This window comes from Spea bombifrons, chromosome 5 (genome assembly GCF_027358695.1).
Source record: "Spea bombifrons isolate aSpeBom1 chromosome 5, aSpeBom1.2.pri, whole genome shotgun sequence".
NCBI classification, from domain to species: domain Eukaryota; kingdom Metazoa; phylum Chordata; class Amphibia; order Anura; family Pelobatidae; genus Spea; species Spea bombifrons.
This window is the reverse complement of record NC_071091.1, coordinates 52,726,592-52,746,521: the sequence shown is the minus strand read 5'-3', so window position 1 is coordinate 52,746,521 and position 19,930 is coordinate 52,726,592. Positions and strand designations below refer to the sequence as shown.

Genomic DNA, 19,930 nt, shown 5'->3' with positions numbered 1-19,930 from the left:
AAACAACAAGACTAGGTAAAAAAAAAAAGGCAGAAGTAGCAGCAGGATTATTTGTAGAAAGCAGCCACAATAATCTGGTATGGAGTACTTTGTAGGAAGTATATTCATAAGATGGTCTCAGGTACATGACTAGGCACAGATGTAAAGAATTAAGACTAATTATCATGTGATCAAAGTGTGATGCTGGTAAAGAACAAAATGTAGAGATAGCGTTTCAAGTCACAATAGTCTCAGGTCCTGACATGCAAATTATTTTAATATATAATTCTCTTTTTTTTTTGAAGAGCACTACCAAATGAATGTTTTGGAATCGGCACCCATAAATTCTACAGTGGGGAGAGTATTGGCAATGGATCTGGATGAAGGCGTCAATGCAGAAATGAAATACAGTATTATTGATGGAGATGGGATGGACTTCTTTGATGTTAGCACAGATCCTGCCTATCAAGTTGGAGTTATCACAGTTAAAAAGGTAAAAAAAAAAAATCTGAATCAATTGTATGACCAATGTTATGGGGAGAAAAGAATTATCTGAAGGACAGAGATAAAAGCGGTGATTAGTGGTGTTAAGGAATATATGTGTGTGTGTATATATATATACACACTGCATAGGGAGAGAGATGTTTCTATGTTTGAAATTACAAACGTTAATTGGACTGCACAGAAGGTCAGAATATAAAATGAAAAAAATATAGGTACTTTGTATTTGTTTGCTCAGACGCGGATGGTTTATTGGGGAAAAGTCTTGCTTTAGCCATTCTGAAGTAGGAGTGCATGATTCCGCATTTTTTCCAGTTTGTTTTTAACCCCTTAAGGACAATGGGCAGTCCCTAAACCCATTGAAAACAATGCATTTTGAACCTGTACGTGGATGGGCTTTGTCATTAAGGGGTTAAAAATATGTAAGTATTATAATTTATACATCTTTCAACTAGGTGCCTAAACTGTACTCATCTTTTGATGTTCTTTTATCAATATACCTTGCCTGTAAGCAATCTTCCTATGTTCCCTGCTTAAAACCTGAACATAGAGGAGCTGCCAATGAGAATTTCTTAGGGCACAGAGGTAGTTTCATAAAGACTGCAATCCTCCCAATAAAAGTAGGGCAGATGGGAACTCTAAACTACTGGGAATTAAGGAGCGACAGCATGCTTTTACATTTTAGCACATTTTTAGGTGATTGACAACAAACTCCATATGGTGATTATAAATTTAATAGAAACGAGACTAAAATACTAACTGGGGGTAAAGGAAAAAAGCTTTTCTGTCACATTTGTTTATTTTAAGGTGAATTATTTAATACCGTTAAAGATAAACCAATGCCTTTCTTTTTCGGCTTTCAGAAAGTGTGTCTTCCCCCTTCAGTCACAAAGAACACACAGTTGCCTAGGGCCTCATCGCTCTCTTGGGTCTCTGTAAAAGGATGGAGAGCTATGAAAATATCTTAGAGACTCATCAAAATGTTACAACACTTTAATGCATTTTTGAAACAGACTTACATTTAATGTATGTCACATTTTCCTTAGTTTATCAATAATTAAATCAGTTACTCCTTCAAATTGCTTTATCACTTGTTAGAGGTGGACCTACTAGTTGCAGCTAAGGTCCACAAATCCCTATAGATTTCCATGTGGAAGCATGTGCTTCACAGACACATGGGAAAATAAGTATTTATATGTTATATATAGTAATGTGATTTAGCCTTGAATGAAGCATTGATTAGTTTCATTTTGTATCAATCATTTTCCTTTATCTGAAGACCTACACATTGTTTTCAGTCCTTCGATAGTTTTTTTGATTTTTCAAACACCACACTGAATTGATTCTTTGTGTTAGTGCCAATGCAGTTCTGTTTGTCTAATGAAATTATTTTCTCCATAGACTTCCATTAGTAAGATTGCTCTACATGGTCATTAAAACTGAGTCATTCTATTGTTTACTACAAGGCAGCATGATCAGAGGTCTTTGTCTACTAGATCCTGTTACGATAACAGACATAGACACATACAAATGACTAATAGATAGTTGTCTGAAACCAATATATTATGTTAAAAATAGAACCACTTTAAAAAAACAAAACCGAACAATATTCTTTAAAACTCATTTTCATGTGATACTAATAATACCACATTTTTGTGGGCACTCCTCTTAAAAGTGTGCTTTAAATTGTTTTTAGCTGACATATCATGATACAAAAAATTTGAAGAGCTAAGAATTTGACAAAAATCATTTAAATCCTCTATTGTTGGATAAATAAAATATATAATAATATAAGTTTATGCAGTGTTACAGTGTCCAACTTTGATAGGCACAATAGTTTTTGGGAACTATGCCCAAAAAACTAATTTTAGCTTCTACAATAGTGCCATTTGGTAGCTGTACGACTCTTCCACCTTTAGCAATAATTGCAATATTGTTGAATATTATCAAACATCAATCAGAACCAGGCTTATAATGTAACAATACATAAACTCATCCCTTCCTGTGATATGTTTTTTTGACTATTGTTTTTCTAGAGGATTTATTGCCTACAGTGGAAATGTTATATCAATATTTGCTTTTTCACCGTGTGCATTTATCCCTCAAGTGTACCATAAACAGCAATAAAATATAACTTAAATTATTTAAAAACCAATAAAATCCATGCATTCTTTAATTGGAGCGTAGAGATCCATAAATGCTAATTAAGTTTAGAAGAAGCCATCAGAGATGTGGCAGATGGGAAGCTAGTTGTGTGAGTACAAGGCAAGAGTATATCTATGATATAATGTGATTTAAGACAATAACTCCCAAGAATGTAATTCACTGGACTGTATCAGTAAAAGAACAAAAGTGTTTTAAGTTTTGCTGTAGCGTTACAATAGGGGACAAAAAAGGGAAAAATGTCACATGGAGTAAAACCATTACATTAAATGTTTTTTTTTAAAAAAAAAAACCTGAATATATAAAACTATAATCAGTAGTCAATAATTAGAGTTATACTTTCTTGCAGGGCCGGCCCAAGGCAAAATGCCGCCTGGGGCGAATTTTAAAATGCCGCCACCCCCCCCCCTTGTACTTACCTTTCAGCAGTCCTGCAGCGAGTCTCCCTGTTCGGTCTCCGTGCCGGCTTGTAATGCTGAGCGTCGGAAATCTTCCAGCACTCAGCATTACAAGCCGGCACCGAGACCGAACAGGGAGACTCGCTGCAGAGGAGAGAGAGAGAGGGGCGCCGAGCGGGTACTGACAGCTTGGTAAGCGAAAACCACTCGGCGCCCCTTTCTCTCTCTTTCGCTTAAAAAAAAAAGAAAGGGCTTGGGGCGGCAAAGTGCCGCCCCTTCAAAAGTGCCGCCTGGAGCGGTTGCCCCACTCGGCTCCATTGTCGGGCCGGCCCTGCTTTCTTGGACAACCAAATACCATAAGCTTACTCCAATACCTTGTCAAAAGGTCCAACAAATGAAATCTAATAGATCTGTTTCATTCTATGGTTCCACCAGTTACATACGCCCAGCCACACGCTACGTGAACATTTCGGATATAGTTTCCTTTGTTCTTTGATCCGTAGGCTATAACCAATGACAGACTGGCAGCTTCTTACCTTGATCATAATCAGTCCAAGCGGTTCAATAAAGTAGCTACACATTAACCCCCCCACTAGTTCATCTGAAATGGCCAGTAATTTGCAGAACGTGCTAAGAATTATATCATACCGATTCTTTGAGTCACCGCTATTGCAGGCCAGGAAAGGAGATATAAAATCAATGGCATCCATTTTTCTTTTTCTTCTTTCAAGCTAGAGACTTAGTGTTGGAAAAGTGCCTAAGGTAGACTGATCACATATGCTTGTTTTTTTTTTTAAGGGACAATGATTGTGACATATGTTATTTATTACTAGTTGCCCCCAGAAATATTCCCTGAACTTCTCTTTGTAGTTTGTAGAAGTTTGAAGTTTGTAGAAGGAAAGCATATTTAAGAGTATATTGTACCTAATGTAAAAAAAAAATTATAATTTAATTACAAAAATCCCCACCAGCCAAATTCATTTATTTCATTATATTTCAGAGTAATAAAAATGACATGTTGAAATTATATATACACTTTATCGCGGAAAAACTGGTTTATTTCTGTTTATTTGCAATAAATATTTTCTTCTACCTAAAGTGTTTAATTTAATCATGTAAGCAATTTTTTATGGCTCCAATTTCACTTTCAAAATCTGATCATCTTTCAATAAAGCAACAAGGCTCCTGATAATTAGTTGCAACTGGATGTTATGTGAAAACCTTTTTTCTGCTTTATTTGGTTTGATTGTGTTGTCATAAGAATACATTTATTGGATTAGCATATGCATTTCCATATTGGGTTGTTTTCACTTATTTTTATTAGTGGGCGTTGGTATAATTTGTATTACTCTAGACCAGGGGTAGGCAATCTTCGGCTCTCCTGATGTTGTGGACTTCATCTCCCATAATGCTCTTACAGTCATAATGCTGGCAAAACATCAAGGGAAATGTAGTTCACAACATCTGGAGAGCCGAAGATTGCCTACCCCTGCTCTAGACGTACAATAGTCGAGCATCCAAGCTGCATTAAATATCGTTACATATTTTGCAGAAAATAAATCAATAACATGAGAAAATATAGTCAAAGTGGAGTAAATCATCAATAAAGAAGGTTCTGAATATGCTATTATTATTATTACATATGTGTTTGTTATTTTCGCCTTAGCACTGTAGAAACTAGTAACCAACTTCCATGAACGATGATAGATGTTTTACAAAGTAATAGCTTTGAATAGTAATGTGTGACATTAAGATAATTTATTTTACATTTACGGTACTTTTCAAAAAATGATTCATAAAAACACTTAAATGCATATATATTTATATATTATAATCATAAATATTTACATTTAAAATAGGATTTAAGGTGATTTTGTTAACAGAAATTAAAACCATTATTCATTCTCTTTCCAGACTCTGAATTTTGAAAAAAAGAAAACCTACACCCTAAAAATTGAGGGTGCTAACACACATTTGGAAGTACGGTTTCTAAACCTTGGTCCATTTCGTGATACTACTTTTGTGCATATCACAGTGGAAGATGTGGATGAGCCTCCTGTGTTTGAGTCAAGTTTTTATTATGTAGAAGTTTCGGAAAATGTTGATATTGGAACCACAATACAGCTTGTTTCTGCAAAAGACCCAGATGTGACCAACAACTCAATCAGGCAGGTTACAGCAAGCATCCATATTCTTTTTACAGCAGATGTGGTCACAGCTCTACAGGAATAAATTGAAATGTATTGACTTTTTTTTATGGACTGCAAATTATATTTTACACAGTGGAGTACCAGCAAATGATGCTTTAATAGTATATTGATTCTATAGTAAGAATACTACGGGACACAGGACTTTCTTTTGATTTAGATCAAAGCAAGGCCCACAAAGGGGATTTAGAAAGTATGGGTTTTTTTTCACTGTTCAGGCACAGATAAGTTTCTTTAACCTATACTAATTTTTATGTACATCGAAGTGAGAGAGACAATCAGTGGTGCAGCACCAGCAGAGCCTGAGTCTTTGCTCTTCCGGTCATAGTTACCTGTTGCATATAGAAAGTCCTCATGTAGATACATACATACATACATACATACATAAACTCCAGTGGTGATTTTGTAGGAAGTAGGTCAGCTACGCCTAGGGTGGTAGGTGAACTGGGGGAGGCAGCCACTCTGCCACGTAACAGGGGCCCAGATTTCTCTTCTGGCCGGTCCATTAACTAAAGTCATATTCGCCCAGTGTCACTCATCCTTAAAATGTGGGCTATGACATCCTTGAGTTCCAAATCTGCTCACAAGGTAACTGTCAGCTGGTGTATACCCCCTGGACTCGTCCCTAGCTCTAACATTTTACAAAGTATAAAGATAGTAACGTGTTAGCAAAAGCCATGAAGTCCTGTTGTCATCAGGATATACCTGGTCAGCCTAATCACCTAATTACAAGCTCTTGTCTCCTCTTAAGTTCTTGATGTCATACCTATAGGTAGACTTAATATCGGACTCATGTCCCTTATCCAACCATTAACCTACTTTCTAAGTTTAGGTAATATAAGGCAAATTCTTGGCAGGCCAGCTTGTTTCTGAAACTCTACAGATATGATTTAGATTAAAAGGGTAATTCAATTATCTAAAAGGAAGTAGTCATAAACCAGTGTGAATGTCATAAATAAATTATTGCTTTAATCCCAGTGTTCACAGTCTTTAAATTTTCCGCTATTGTACGAAGTGATACAAGGGCAAGATGTTTCATATATAAAGATTATCCATAAATAATTCTATATAAAGTACATGATGAACGATACACATTCAAATACATTATCTAAGGAAATAGAGATTTCACAAAAGACCAGAAAACTAACCAAGTGTCCAGAAGAATGCTGGCAACTGAGTGCACTCAAGTAGTTGAACCCTCCATCAGTCATTAAAATTAACTTGGTTGCATACACCAGCAGCACACTGGGACATAAGCAAATAGAATTTCAAGTCTGTTCTGAGATGTTCCCAAGTATCTGATCCTTGTAGCAAATTGCCACCAGTCCAGTTGTACCATCTTCTAGATGACTTAAGGTGAAGAATCATACAGAAGTCAAAGGCGACTCAAGACAACGTTCATTTGCCGCGTGATATTTTAAGCTTAAAAAATGAGTCACAGTTTGGTTGAGTTGCACATTTCTGTTAATTGACCTGCATTAAAGTTTAAAGTCAAGTTTTTTAAAGTGGACACTTTCGTGTCCAGAAATTGAACTGTCCAATGTAAAATATGATGTGACTCGCAGTTGACCCCATTGGATTTGTTTTAATATGTTCTTCCTTTCTCTATGTAGGTATTCTATTGACAGAAACAGTGACCCCGGGAGGTATTTTTATGTGGATGTTCCTACAGGGGCATTGATGACAGCCAGGCCTTTGGACAGAGAGGAAGTGTCCTGGCACAATATCACAATTTTAGCAATGGAGATGAGTACGTAAGAAATATAAATCAATACTATCGTTGTCGTTTGGAAACACATTTCACTTATCTTTAACAATTAATTCATGCCTTGATACAAACATAGAAATATAGAATTTGATGGCAGGTAAGAACCATTGGGGCCATCTAGTATGCCCATTTCTTCTGATGTAAGACTCAGATCCTCATCAGTCCTTGATTTGTTTTAGATTCAGGATACCGTTATGCCTATCCCATGCATCTTTAATTCACTTAATACATTAGCCTGTACCACTGCATGTAATGTACAGGTATTTTGCATTTTTATGATAAATTTTGATAAATGAATATATATATATATATATATATATATATTGTGGTAAAGTGTATGGGAGTGTGGTTGATGGGATATATATCTCACCTGGTTACCTCAGCCAGGCATGGTAGCAAACCCAGGTGCTCTCAGGTGAGGCTTCCTAAGCTCGTTACTGGGGAGGAAGCCTTAAAAGAGAGGGCTGTTAGGTTTGCAGGGGAGGGAGAAACTGAATGAAGGAGCAGCTACAGCCAGCGCTGCAGCTCACCAGGTATGAAGCTTTACCCCATACAAAACTGGTTACTTTGCTTTGCGTCAGACCTTAGGCTGCTAGAGAGGTATCCTGCTGTTTAGTTAGAGCCGGACAGGCTTATAGTTTGTTTTGTTTACAAGGTGCTCTGTGACTACAACATCTAAATAAACGCGCTTTTACGTTGGAAACCTGTGTGAAACCGTCATTGCCGCCCCATGCGTGAGCTGTCCCCTACAATTGGTGGAGAATGCGGGCACAGTGGTGCTAGGAGCAACGGCAGGACAAAACACAGCATCTGAATTTTGTGGACATTTAAAGGGCCGGAAGCATATGTCCTGAGTGAAGGCTGCAGCACTGTAAGGCCCATCCGGCACAATGGAGGAAGTGATAAAGCAGCTGATACAGGCTAACCTGAGACATGAGCAGGCCTTGGAACAGCAACGGAAGTTTCATGCAGAGGCTTTTCACGCCCAGCAACATGCGCAACAGCAGACTATGGCCCAACAACAGGAAACGAATCGCCTGTTAATGGAGCAGATTGCTGCGCTCAGAGAGACTGTTGTGGCTCAGTCCCAACAAGTGGAGGCAAGCCCCCTTGAGACTGTTAACGTGAGGAGGGCCGTTCAGCGGGGCTTACAAAAAATGACACCCGACGACGACGTTGAGGCATACCTCACCGTATTTGAGAGAGTGGCGGAGAGAGAGAGACTGCCAGTTGCAGAGTGGGCAGAAGTGATTGCACCCTTCCTGACTGGTGAACCGCAAAAGGCCTACTATGACCTCGGGGAGCAGGATGTCCGGGACTTTACAAAACTAAAAATGGAGATCCTTGCTCGCCTGGGTGTTACGCCCGCTGTTCGGGCCAAGACAGTCCACTGTTGGAAATACACCATGGACAAGCCTGCCAGGTCCCAGATGTATGATCTGATTCATCTTGTACGCAAGTGGCTGGAACCAGAATCCACTACACCAGCCCAGATTGTGGAAAAGGTGGTAGTGGACCACTACCTCCGCGCCCTCCCGGCGGAGCTACAACGGTGGGTTGGGCATGGAGACCCCAGAACTGCTGAGCAGCTTGTCAACATGGTGGAAAGGTTCATAGCAACCGAGGACTTCCTCCGTGAGGTCCCTGCGGCACCAACACCTTCCAAGACTGTCAGACCCGCGACATCTTTGGGTAAGAGAGTTCCAGCTGGAGGTGTATGGAAAAATGTGAGAGAGAGCAGGGATCTAGAGTTTGGGCAAGGGCAAAAGACTGATCCTGAACCCCTGGGACCCCACAATCCTAGAAAGGGCTCCCTACTAAGGAGGCCAGGGACCCCCCAGTGCTGGAGGTGCCATGAGTGGGGACACATAGCCGCCTATTGCCCTCTTAACTCAGAGCCCATGGTGTGTGACGCTAGTCGGCGTCAGTCCCTGTTTGCAGAACCTGTTTGTGCAGCCATTCCAGAATCAGAGACTGAGCCGCATTTTTGTATGGTGAAGATAGGTGACTGCTCCGTGAAGGCACTTTTGGACTCTGGTAGCCTGGTGACTTTGGTTCGGGCTGGCCTTGTGACTATGGACTACGTGCCGAACAAGCACATAAGAGTGCTATGCATCCACGGGGATATTGTAGCTTACCCTGTGGCCCCCATTAAGTTGGTGACCCCATCTGGAACTGTGACCTACGAAGTCGGAGTTGTAAAAAGACTTATGCATGCGGTTATTTTAGGCCGCGATTTCCCCTTGTTCTGGGAGTTGTGGAGAAGGGGGAACGTTTCTGCAGCTGGGGAACAAACTCCGGCAGAGTCTGTAACCCTCCCTGTAAATAATGGGTCAGGTGAGACGGCCATTGGGAACAATGATACCAGTAAGGGGCATGATGAAAAGGATGTAGTCCCACCTGAAATGTATAGTGAAGATTCTTTCCCCTTGCAGGTGTTAGCTGGGGAGGAAGAAGAAGAAACTTCCCTACCCGGCCAACAGGTCTTAGATTTAGAAATGTCTCGGGGTAACTTCGGGACCGAGCAAGTGAGAGACCCCACTCTGGGAACTGCACGGGCAAATGTCACGGTAGTAAATGGGGTACCACAGGAACCCGAAGCTGACCAGAAATTTCCGCATTTTGCCATGAATGGGGATCTAGTGTACCGGGTCACCAAAGTTAACAAGGAAATTGTGGAACAGCTTCTGGTGCCAAAACCATACCGACACCTGGTGCTGGACATAGCCCATAACCATGTGTTTGGGGGGCACTTGGGGACTAATAAAACACAAGAGAGGGTCCTCCAAAGGTTTTATTGGCCTGGGGTATATGAAGAAGTAAAAAGGTATTGTGAGTCATGCCCCACATGCCAGAAGAGTGCCCCAACACCACACTTCCGTAGCCCCTTGGTGCCACTTCCCATCATTGAAGTACCATTTGAGAGAGTTGCCATGGATTTGGTAGGGCCCATTGTCAAATCTGCTAGGGGACACCAATACATTTTGGTTGTCTTGGATTATGCTACCCGGTACCCAGAGGCGGTACCCTTAAGAAACATGGCCTCCAAAAATATTGCTAGGGAGTTGTTTTACATGTTCTCTCGCACGGGGATCCCTACAGAAATTCTTACTGACCAGGGTACGCCCTTTATGTCACGGGTCATGAAAGACCTGTGTAAGTTGTTTAAAATCACTCACCTCCGTACCTCAGTGTACCACCCTCAAACAGACGGGTTAGTGGAGAGGTTTAACAAAACCCTAAAGCATATGCTAAAAAAGGTGGTAGAAAGGGATGGTCGGGATTGGGACTGTCTATTACCCTACCTCATGTTCTCTATCCGGGAGGTGCCCCAAGCGTCTACAGGGTTTTCCCCCTTTGAGTTAGTGTATGGCCGACATCCACGGGGTTTGTTAGATATTGCCAAAGAAACTTGGGAGGCCGAGGCCACCCCATATAAGAGTGTTATTGAACATGTGGCTCAGATGCAGGAGCGAATAGCGACGGTGATGCCTATAGTTAAAACGCATCTGCAAAGAGCGCAGGAGGCCCAGAGCAGAATTTATAACAGATCTGCCAGGTTGAGGGCCTTTAATCCTGGGGACAGGGTCCTGGTTTTAGTGCCCACCGTTGAAAGTAAGTTTTTAGCCAAGTGGCAGGGTCCCTATGAGGTTGTAGAGAAGATGAGTGAGGTGAACTACAAGGTCCATCAACCGGGCAGGAGAAAACCCTTCCAGGTTTACCACGTAAACCTGATCAAGCCGTGGAAAGAGCGGGAGTCTTTGGGGGCGACCCAGGCAGGGGTCAAAGAAGTGGGGCAACCAGTTCCCCCAGTAACAATAGGAGAGGCACTGTCAGTGCCCCAGAAGCAGGAGGTGAGGGAGTTCCTGCAGGAAAACAGACGAAAGTTTTCGGACCTACCTGGCCGTACCCACCTCATAAAACACCATATTAAAACTGAGCCTCACAGTAAAGTGAACCTGAAGCCATACAGGATACCAGAAGCCCGTAGAGAGGCGGTATCCACGGAGGTCAGGCGCATGCTTGAATTAGGTGTTATTGAGGAATCTACTAGTGAGTGGTCAAGCCCCATAGTGCTAATCCCAAAGCCCAACGGGACGTGGAGGTTCTGTAATGACTTCAGGAGATTAAATGAGGTCTCAAAGTTTGATGTGTACCCCATGCCCCGAGTGGATGAACTGGTTGAGAGGCTTGGGAAGGCAAGGTACATTACAACACTTGACCTTACAAAGGGCTATTGGCAGATACCGTTAACTGAGGAGGCTAAAGAGAAGACTGCCTTTTCCACTCCAGAGGGCCTGTTCCAGTATGTTGTGATGCCATTTGGGTTACATGGGGCCCCTGCTACCTTTCAGAGGCTGATGGATCTGATTTTGAGACCACATCGTGATTATGCCGCTGCTTACCTGGACGATGTGGTAATTTTTTCGTCTGACTGGAAAAGTCACCTCGGTAAGGTACAGGGCGTGTTAGACTCCATTAGTGATGCAGGCCTAACCATAAACCCTGAAAAATGTGCAGTGGGTCTGGAGGAAGCAAGATACCTGGGTTATATCATTGGTAGGGGGCTGGTTAAACCCCAGATCAATAAGATTGAGGCGATACAGAACTGGCCTAGGCCAGTAACAAAGAAACAAGTGAGGGCTTTCCTTGGCATAACCGGGTACTACCGTCGGTTCGTGCCCAATTTTGCCTCCATGGCCACACCATTGACAGACTTAACAAAGGGTGGTAAGTCAGTGATGGTAAAGTGGAACCCCGAGGCAGAAAGGGCTTTTCAGAGTCTGAAGTCTGTCCTGTGTGACCAGCCAGTGCTCGTTTCCCCTGATTTTAGGAAACCATTTCTGGTTCAGACAGACGCGTCTGCTAGAGGTTTGGGGGCAGTTTTGTCACAAGTGGTTAATGGGGAAGAACACCCAGTGCTGTACTTGAGTAGGAAACTGACCCCAGCCGAGGAAAATTATGCCATAGTGGAAAGGGAGTGTCTCGCCATCAAGTGGGCGTTGGAGTCCCTGAGATATTATCTCCTGGGCAGGGAATTCGTGTTGGTGACTGACCATGCTCCTCTGGCATGGATGAAACAGAATAAGGAGAGGAATGCAAGAGTGACCAGATGGTTTCTCTCCTTGCAAAATTTTAGATTTACAGTGGAGCATAGACCAGGGAAGTTACATGGGAATGCGGATGCGTTGTCCAGGGTGTACTGTATGGTTGCTGATGCTGTCCAGACCTCTGGTCTGGAGTCGACGGGGGGGATATGTGGTAAAGTGTATGGGAGTGTGGTTGATGGGATATATATCTCACCTGGTTACCTCAGCCAGGCATGGTAGCAAACCCAGGTGCTCTCAGGTGAGGCTTCCTAAGCTCGTTACTGGGGAGGAAGCCTTAAAAGAGAGGGCTGTTAGGTTTGCAGGGGAGGGAGAAACTGAATGAAGGAGCAGCTACAGCCAGCGCTGCAGCTCACCAGGTATGAAGCTTTACCCCATACAAAACTGGTTACTTTGCTTTGCGTCAGACCTTAGGCTGCTAGAGAGGTATCCTGCTGTTTAGTTAGAGCCGGACAGGCTTATAGTTTGTTTTGTTTACAAGGTGCTCTGTGACTACAACATCTAAATAAACGCGCTTTTACGTTGGAAACCTGTGTGAAACCGTCATTGCCGCCCCATGCGTGAGCTGTCCCCTACAATATATATATATATTCTACAGAAAATAATAATAATGCCAGGAATTTTGTAGAAATTACATCTCATATTTAAAAATTCAAGATGGCAATCTTTTGTCAAATCAGTAGCCAAAAGGTATCTGCATAATCTTAGCAATCATTAATGGTTGTCAGAAATCAGTTTGTCATTTTATTTTCCTTCCGTCTTTCTCTTATAGATACTGAAAGGTCAGACGTTTTTTTGTGGTTTTGATGTCAACTTTTTTTAATGTGTGGGGCTGGTTTACACATATAGTGTGATGACATTTTGTTCTCATTTCAGATAACCCATCACAGGTTGGAAGTGTGCCTGTTACAATTAAAGTTTTAGATGTTAATGACAATGCCCCGATTTTCACCAAATTCTATGAGACTTTCATGTGCGAAAATGCAAAGGCTGGACAGGTAAGACTTCTCACTTTGGAAATTTAAATGCATCATGAAATCATACATGTTAAGCCCAATACCTTGTGTAGCAATGATCACCAGGAAGTAAGAAGCCAGAGCAAAGCTGAAATTCTTAAGCGGGTCAGACACATTCCCCCATACCTAAGAACTTTCTGGGTTTGACCTGGAGCCTCTGGGTCAAGCACTGCTTTTCAGGGTTTCCAGGTCACTCTTCTCTTACTCTGGGGCAGGGAGTGGTGTTTAGCCATGCTCACTTGCAACCCAGTTCCCCTCTCCCCTGCCCTCTTGCCTGGGTAACCCCTTTCAGAAGCCACCCCCCACAGAAGAGGGAGAGCTCAGGGTATGCCGATATCCCATTAGGTCCCATGCACGTTAAGAAAGTTGCACTGACCTGTGTTCTTGCAACTTTTTGTTTCCTAACCTCTAATTTTAATAAAACAGAATTATCGAAGCTATAAAAGAGCAGAGTCATAAAATACTGTATTTATAAAATGAATGATTTTAGTGCTATGTAGCCATCGTCTTTATAATAGGCATCGGTAGGAAAAGTTACTTGGTTATTCACTATGCATAGATTAATAGGAGTAATATCCGACAAATAGCCACAGTTATAATCTGGACAACATAGCTGAATTTATTAGTTTATTTTAATGAAATTGTTTTAGATGTTGTGCAAATATGTGTTACTCAGATATAGCATATCTCAGAGAGTATTACAACTGCATAGAGATTTTGAGACCTACTGAATATGTGTACTTATAAAAAATGTCATGCTTTGTTAAATTACAAATGTATGCACTTTTTTGAAATAGTTTTCATACATATAAAGTGATTTAAGGAGTTGTTAAAGGCTTATCACTTTAAAAACTACATGCAGCATTAGAAACACCATTCATAGTAGTGTTGAACTCACAAACCTTTCCCAGAAATATTTATCCATGTCAAATTTTACTTAAAACGAAAACAGAAACTGCTAGAAGCTTGCTATAACCGGTGAGTCAGGCGGTATAAGCCCTTTCCACCACATTTGGAACTACAGAAAGTTCTGGTTCTGTAATAGTTACCTACTTTTGGATGGTTCAACCAAAAAACAAACATTTTTTATATATTATTTCTGGTACGGGATAGCGATCTCTACATTTTAAACTGAAGTATTATTAGTATTAGTATTATTCTTTAATAGAACACTGCTAGTTCCAAAGTATCTTGCTAATCACTGAGAGACTCAAACCTTCCACCTCAGCGTTTTCATTAAATTGTGACTTTGGATTTTTCAAGGCCTCGGTGTATCCAGTTTAACTATTTCATTAAATCATGATCCCTTGAGACCTACTTCCCTGTAAATATGTTTTATGACTTAAGAAGGGGTTTTGTGTTCATATATCCACCCGTCATTTAAATAATTCTGTTCTCTAGCCCCATCCCTACAGAAAATAGCCTGTTGATTGCTTGGTTTTCATGGTGCTCTGGTCTAATCTGTGTCATTAATCCTCTGAGACATGTAGCCAAGACTCTTATCCTAATCCGATGTGCATCTTGACATATAAAACTAGATTAATGCAATTTCTTTCATGCCAGACGAGTCTTTATGAGTTCTTTTAAGCATCTTCGCAGTGTCCAAATACTTTAACTAGATTTTTAATATTTTATTTAAAGACTAATCAATATCAATGGTTTTTCAGTTCTGATTTGTTGTCTTTTTATTTTTGGTTTTGTTTCAGCTGATTCAGACTGTAAGCGCAATAGACCAAGATGACCCACAAGAGGGTCAGCATATCTACTATAGCTTGGCTCCAGAGGCAGCTAATAACCCAAATTTCACTTTAAGAGACAACCAAGGTAAACATTTTGTAATCATGTAAACATAATGTATCCCTTCACTTATTGAGCAAGTTACCACATAAATGTGTAATATTGAATTTGGCAGTAATATTTATACCAATAATCTACAAAGCAGTATAATTAAAAAAGCCTTATTTGCTACAATTCGGATGATCACAGAAATAAAGAAGGGTGTCCAAAGAGGCCTGTATTGTAATGATACATTGTTACAGCTAAAGAATCATCTGTTTTCTAATAACTAAATCATAATGGACTACATTTGTACAAGTGGACCAAAAACAATCTGACAGATTTTTTGTTTTGTTTTTGGTTCGTTAATTTTCAGACAGCAAATTATGTTTCTTGCCCTTTTGGTTCAGACAAAATTCAGAGGGCTTTTTCAATGTGGAAATGGAATTCGTTGTCATTTACCACTCCTTCTCTCAATGTCTCCCTATCTTCTCTGCTGAAAGCTACAATGTTCTTGTCTCCTTTTCAGCAGCTCAGCTTCTTCTCTTGTCTCTTCTTCTTCTTCTGTTTTCTTTCTTTGTCTACTTCTCTCCAGCATCACCTCCACTAACCAGGCCTCCTTGAGTGCTTCTACAAAATGGCACAGCCTCCGCGCACAACCTCTCCCCAGATTGGAGGAACAGGAGAGAGGCTGTCCCTGTGGCTTCACCTTCTTGCAGAAGTACTTCAAGAGGCCAGAATAATGCAGAACAAAAAGCGTTTCTGCGCCTCTTTCATTGGGGTCGCTCTTTGTTGTCAGACATTCGTACGACTTAACAAAATTGGCAAATTTCGTTAAAACTTGTATGAATCCAAATGCACAAGGCTATAATGTGCTGTTATTGGTTGACCTACACAAATGTCATCAAGGAGCAAATCTAGAGACAATTAGAAAATCCTTATATTTGGTTACATATTTAATTGTTTTTGTGGGGGTTTCTTTTTGATCTCTGGCAACACCTTGTATCAGACGTTTATATGATGTATGTATATTTACAGATAACACAGCTTGGGTTCTTACAAGAAGATCAGGATTCAAACAGACTGAGCAGAGCACTTTTTACATCCCGATCCTTATAGCAGATAATGGACAGCCCATGATGAGTAGCACTGGTACCTTGACCGTCCAAGTATGCAGTTGTGATGATGAGGGTGATATCATGTCCTGCAGCGCTGAACCATACACATTACCCATAAGCCTCAGCAGAGGAGCTCTGATTGCTATTCTCGCCTGCATATTCGTATTATTAGGTACTTTTATGAATTGTTTTCTGTTTTTTAGATAAAGCAATTGATGCTGACAGCAGCACTGACAATTGTCCTTGGCTGCAAATATTAGCTTTATCTATGCTATCTACCTGTTTTATAGGCTTGGGTACTTCCACCAGGAAATGGGTGAGGCTGTAAGATGCAAAAATCCAGCCATGAAGTATTTATGTAAAGCAAATGAATTATTTTTGAAAATTTCACTATTTAATAATGCAAGCATAATATTCGGTTTCCTTTAAACTAAAAGTGGCCTGGCTTTCCAGTGTGTCTTGTAACATAATGCATAATAATAATAGTAACAATAATATAGCCTGAGTTCTGTCGACTAACAATTGCTTTATACACTCCACAAAACAGTAAAACCTAATATAAAGTACTCTTGATACCACTCACTGGTGTTATTTATTTTACAGTATTGGTCCTGCTTATCTTATCCATGAGGAGACACAGAAAGAAACCATACACTATTGATGAAGAGGACAATGTTCATGAAAATATTGTGAGGTATGATGATGAAGGAGGAGGAGAAGAAGACACTGAGGCCTTTGATATCTCAGCTATGTGGAACCCAAGAGAAGCTCATGTGGGGAAAATTAGACAAGACATGCAGCCTGAAATCGAAAGCCTATCGCGGCATGTGCCTCAGACATGCATGATGGACAACAATGTTCACAACTATATGCTAGCTAAACTCTACGAAGCAGACACAGATGTCTGCGCACCTCCATTCGATTCCCTACAAACCTATATGTTTGAAGGAGAAGGTTCTGTTGCTCAGTCGTTAAGTTCGTTGCAGTCATTGAGTACAGACTCTGAGCAGAGTTATGACTACCTTACTGACTGGGGTCCACGTTTTAAAAAGCTTGCCGAAATGTACGGTGCCAAGGATAACAATGTGTCTTTGTGATAACAGGATGGAGTAACAAAAATGTATTTTATGCAGGGCACTGAGCCCCTACCAGATATGGATTTTCTTATGAATTAAAGGGAAGATACATCATGGAGATGGATTAACATAACCACATGACCAGAATTGGATGACGGGGCAAAAGCTCGCTGTGGACCAGCTTTATTTGGCCAGCATGATGAAGTACATGTTTAAAAACCACAAATATTAGAAGAATAAACAAGATGAAAACAGTTCCTGGACTTTAAAGGACTTAGAGCCAAAAGGATCCCAGCATAATATGATAACATCATGTATTTTTATAGAACATCCATTTCTTTGTTAAATATACCCTTTCAGCCTGTGGGTACAAGAGGGTTTTGGTATGCATCTATAAACCCTTTGTCACTTACGGGGTTAAAACACCAGCATGAAATGCTGTTTATCAAAAGAAAATATTATACCTAATAAATGATGCATACACTTATGATAGATTTGTTCCACAAAAGTAAACAAAGCCAACAAGAATCCAAAATGCAAAAAAAAAAAAAAAAAAAAAAGTCTTGTGCATTTAAAATGTTCCACTTTAACCCCTTAAGGACAATGGGCGGTCCCTAAACCCATTGAAAACAATGCATTTCGAGCCCGTACACGTACGTGCTTTGTCATTAAGGGGTTAATCTCCAGTAATAAGATTTTCACTTACAGATCCCTGCAGCTACATGTATTTAATAATCATCGGTACGCTATAATAATACTAATATTGTCATAATTAAGATAATGTAAATGCATCTTAGCTCTGCAATATTTCACTGACACTACTTAGAAATAAAGTAGGTGTCAATGGACAATGGATGTGTCACTTCCATGTGCCAAATGCATATTAACTGTTCATGTTAAGAAAATAAAGCCAAATACATATTGTAACCATTTAAGTTCCAAAGCAGTGTATTGCTCACCTCCGTGGGACTTAGTAATAAGTACACATTGTACTACAGATACTATAGAGGGATTTCCTAGTAAATGCCATTCAACCCAAGGAATGTTTACATACATGTACTTAAAATAAGTTAGCCGATCAAATGCAGCACTGAAGAAAAATGAGATGATGGAAGAAAATGTTTGTTTTTGTATATTTGTCAATAATTTTGGTAATGATCTATTATGTACTGAATGTCCAGTACTTCTAGCACTTCTTTAATAAAAAAAACAATGAAACTGATTTCCCGTGTATTAAGGTTATGAGATCTTGTGAAGTTGGGCAAATGCGTTATTAGGAGTCCCCAGATTCTATGGTAAAGAAGAAAGCGCATTGTAGTTATTGTGTGAAAGTTATCTTAAAGGAGCTGACATGTCATTTTTTTGCACAACTGATTCTTGTTGTACTGTGCACATTATTTAAGACAAAGACTTTGGAAGGGAAGGCTTGCCATATCCCTTTGCAGGTCAGACCCCCAAAACTGGGAATCGGAACAGTTGCAAGAGCTGTTGTTTATTTCATTGATACATGCATAGAAAAAAAAACCAAAGCACATAAAAAATAATTTACAGATGTTATTATTACAAATTCTATTTAGTAGAGTAATATAACCAAAGAGACCTTTGACAAATCCGCCTGATATCATAACACATCTGTATCATTTTTGAGCGTCTCCTACTGTGAAAACACACAATTGAGTGCTGACCAAGAAACTCTCATTACCCGATTCCCTTTCATTTTAAGGCAGGACCTTAACTGCATTACATTAATCAACGAGCATACAAATGTCTATGGAGTCTTTTATATTAGAACAGAAGGTGAATGGATAAAACATCAATGACTATTTGTAATTTTAGAATATATTTTACAATATTAAGAAGCTGAGAATATATTTTCCCTTCCTTTATTTTCCATATTTGAATATGTATTTAACCAAGGCTGAAATAATACCTCAGAATGACCACAAGGGGTCACTAAGTGCCCAGAACTTTGAATTTTGATACCGCTACAAGACAACTAGGAGACAAAATTGTTGCACTACATTAGTGATAAAGAAATCCAACTACAATTTTTGAACGGTTTATTTAAAATATGTTTTCATTTAATTGTATTTTATTTTTATTTTTGAAATCAGAATATATATATAACTTATTACTTTTGTTAATATTGTTTATGAATAAATGTTGATTGCAGTTTTGTTATGTTTGGACTAGCAGCCAACAGGCAGCCCCACTATATTTCGGAAGAAGAGATCTAATTGATTGCTTTGTGGGATTGCTTAGTACACCCCTCTGATTGCCACTACATAGGAGCTGGCCGGCTGAGTCACTTTGCCGGCTATGTATCTCTAGATGTTAAACTAGCCTATACCAAAGCAGCAAGGATAATAACAAAATTGCCTGATCAATACTGAATCTCTCCTTACCAGTACATGTACCGAAAGGAGTAAATCTCGTATGTTCAGAAGATCCTTTAATTCCAATATCATTTTGGATTTCAATTATACCATTTCAAAGAAAACAATTGCTATTAGGTGTTGAAAAATATATTGCATCTAATAGTGACATTTGATTTAAAAAATGTAACATATTAAGATTTCTTCATTCTTTGTTCTTTTATTATTTCTTTAATTTATTGAATTAAACAAGAAAAGCCAAAAGCTAGTGCCAAGATCCCTGACCCTAATGAAGACAGCAGCGCTCTGTTATACAATAAACAAAACGTCAAGCACTGGTTTCCTTAAGGGCTACAATAGCACTAAAGACTAAAATGAGCCAAACTCAGAAAATGCATTTATGTTATAATCTTGCATTTGGCAGCAATATGTTACAGATATGAGT

The 19,930-nt window shown here is 39.8% G+C and overlaps 1 protein-coding gene across 1 annotated transcript in view; it reads left to right on the top strand.

The window, feature by feature from the left end:
* The window catches only part of CDH20 (cadherin 20), a 156,757-nt gene extending 139,119 nt beyond the window's left edge, over positions 1-17,638 (top strand). Inside the window, exons 8-14 of the mRNA XM_053466107.1 lie at positions 285-472; positions 4,956-5,209; positions 6,862-6,998; positions 13,001-13,122; positions 14,847-14,964; positions 15,955-16,206; positions 16,638-17,638. Coding sequence (XP_053322082.1) covers positions 285-472; positions 4,956-5,209; positions 6,862-6,998; positions 13,001-13,122; positions 14,847-14,964; positions 15,955-16,206; positions 16,638-17,131 — 1,565 coding nt within the window. The 3' untranslated portion in view covers positions 17,132-17,638. The remainder of the gene's footprint in view (positions 1-284; positions 473-4,955; positions 5,210-6,861; positions 6,999-13,000; positions 13,123-14,846; positions 14,965-15,954; positions 16,207-16,637) is intronic.
* Positions 17,639-19,930: the final 2,292 nt, after the last annotated feature.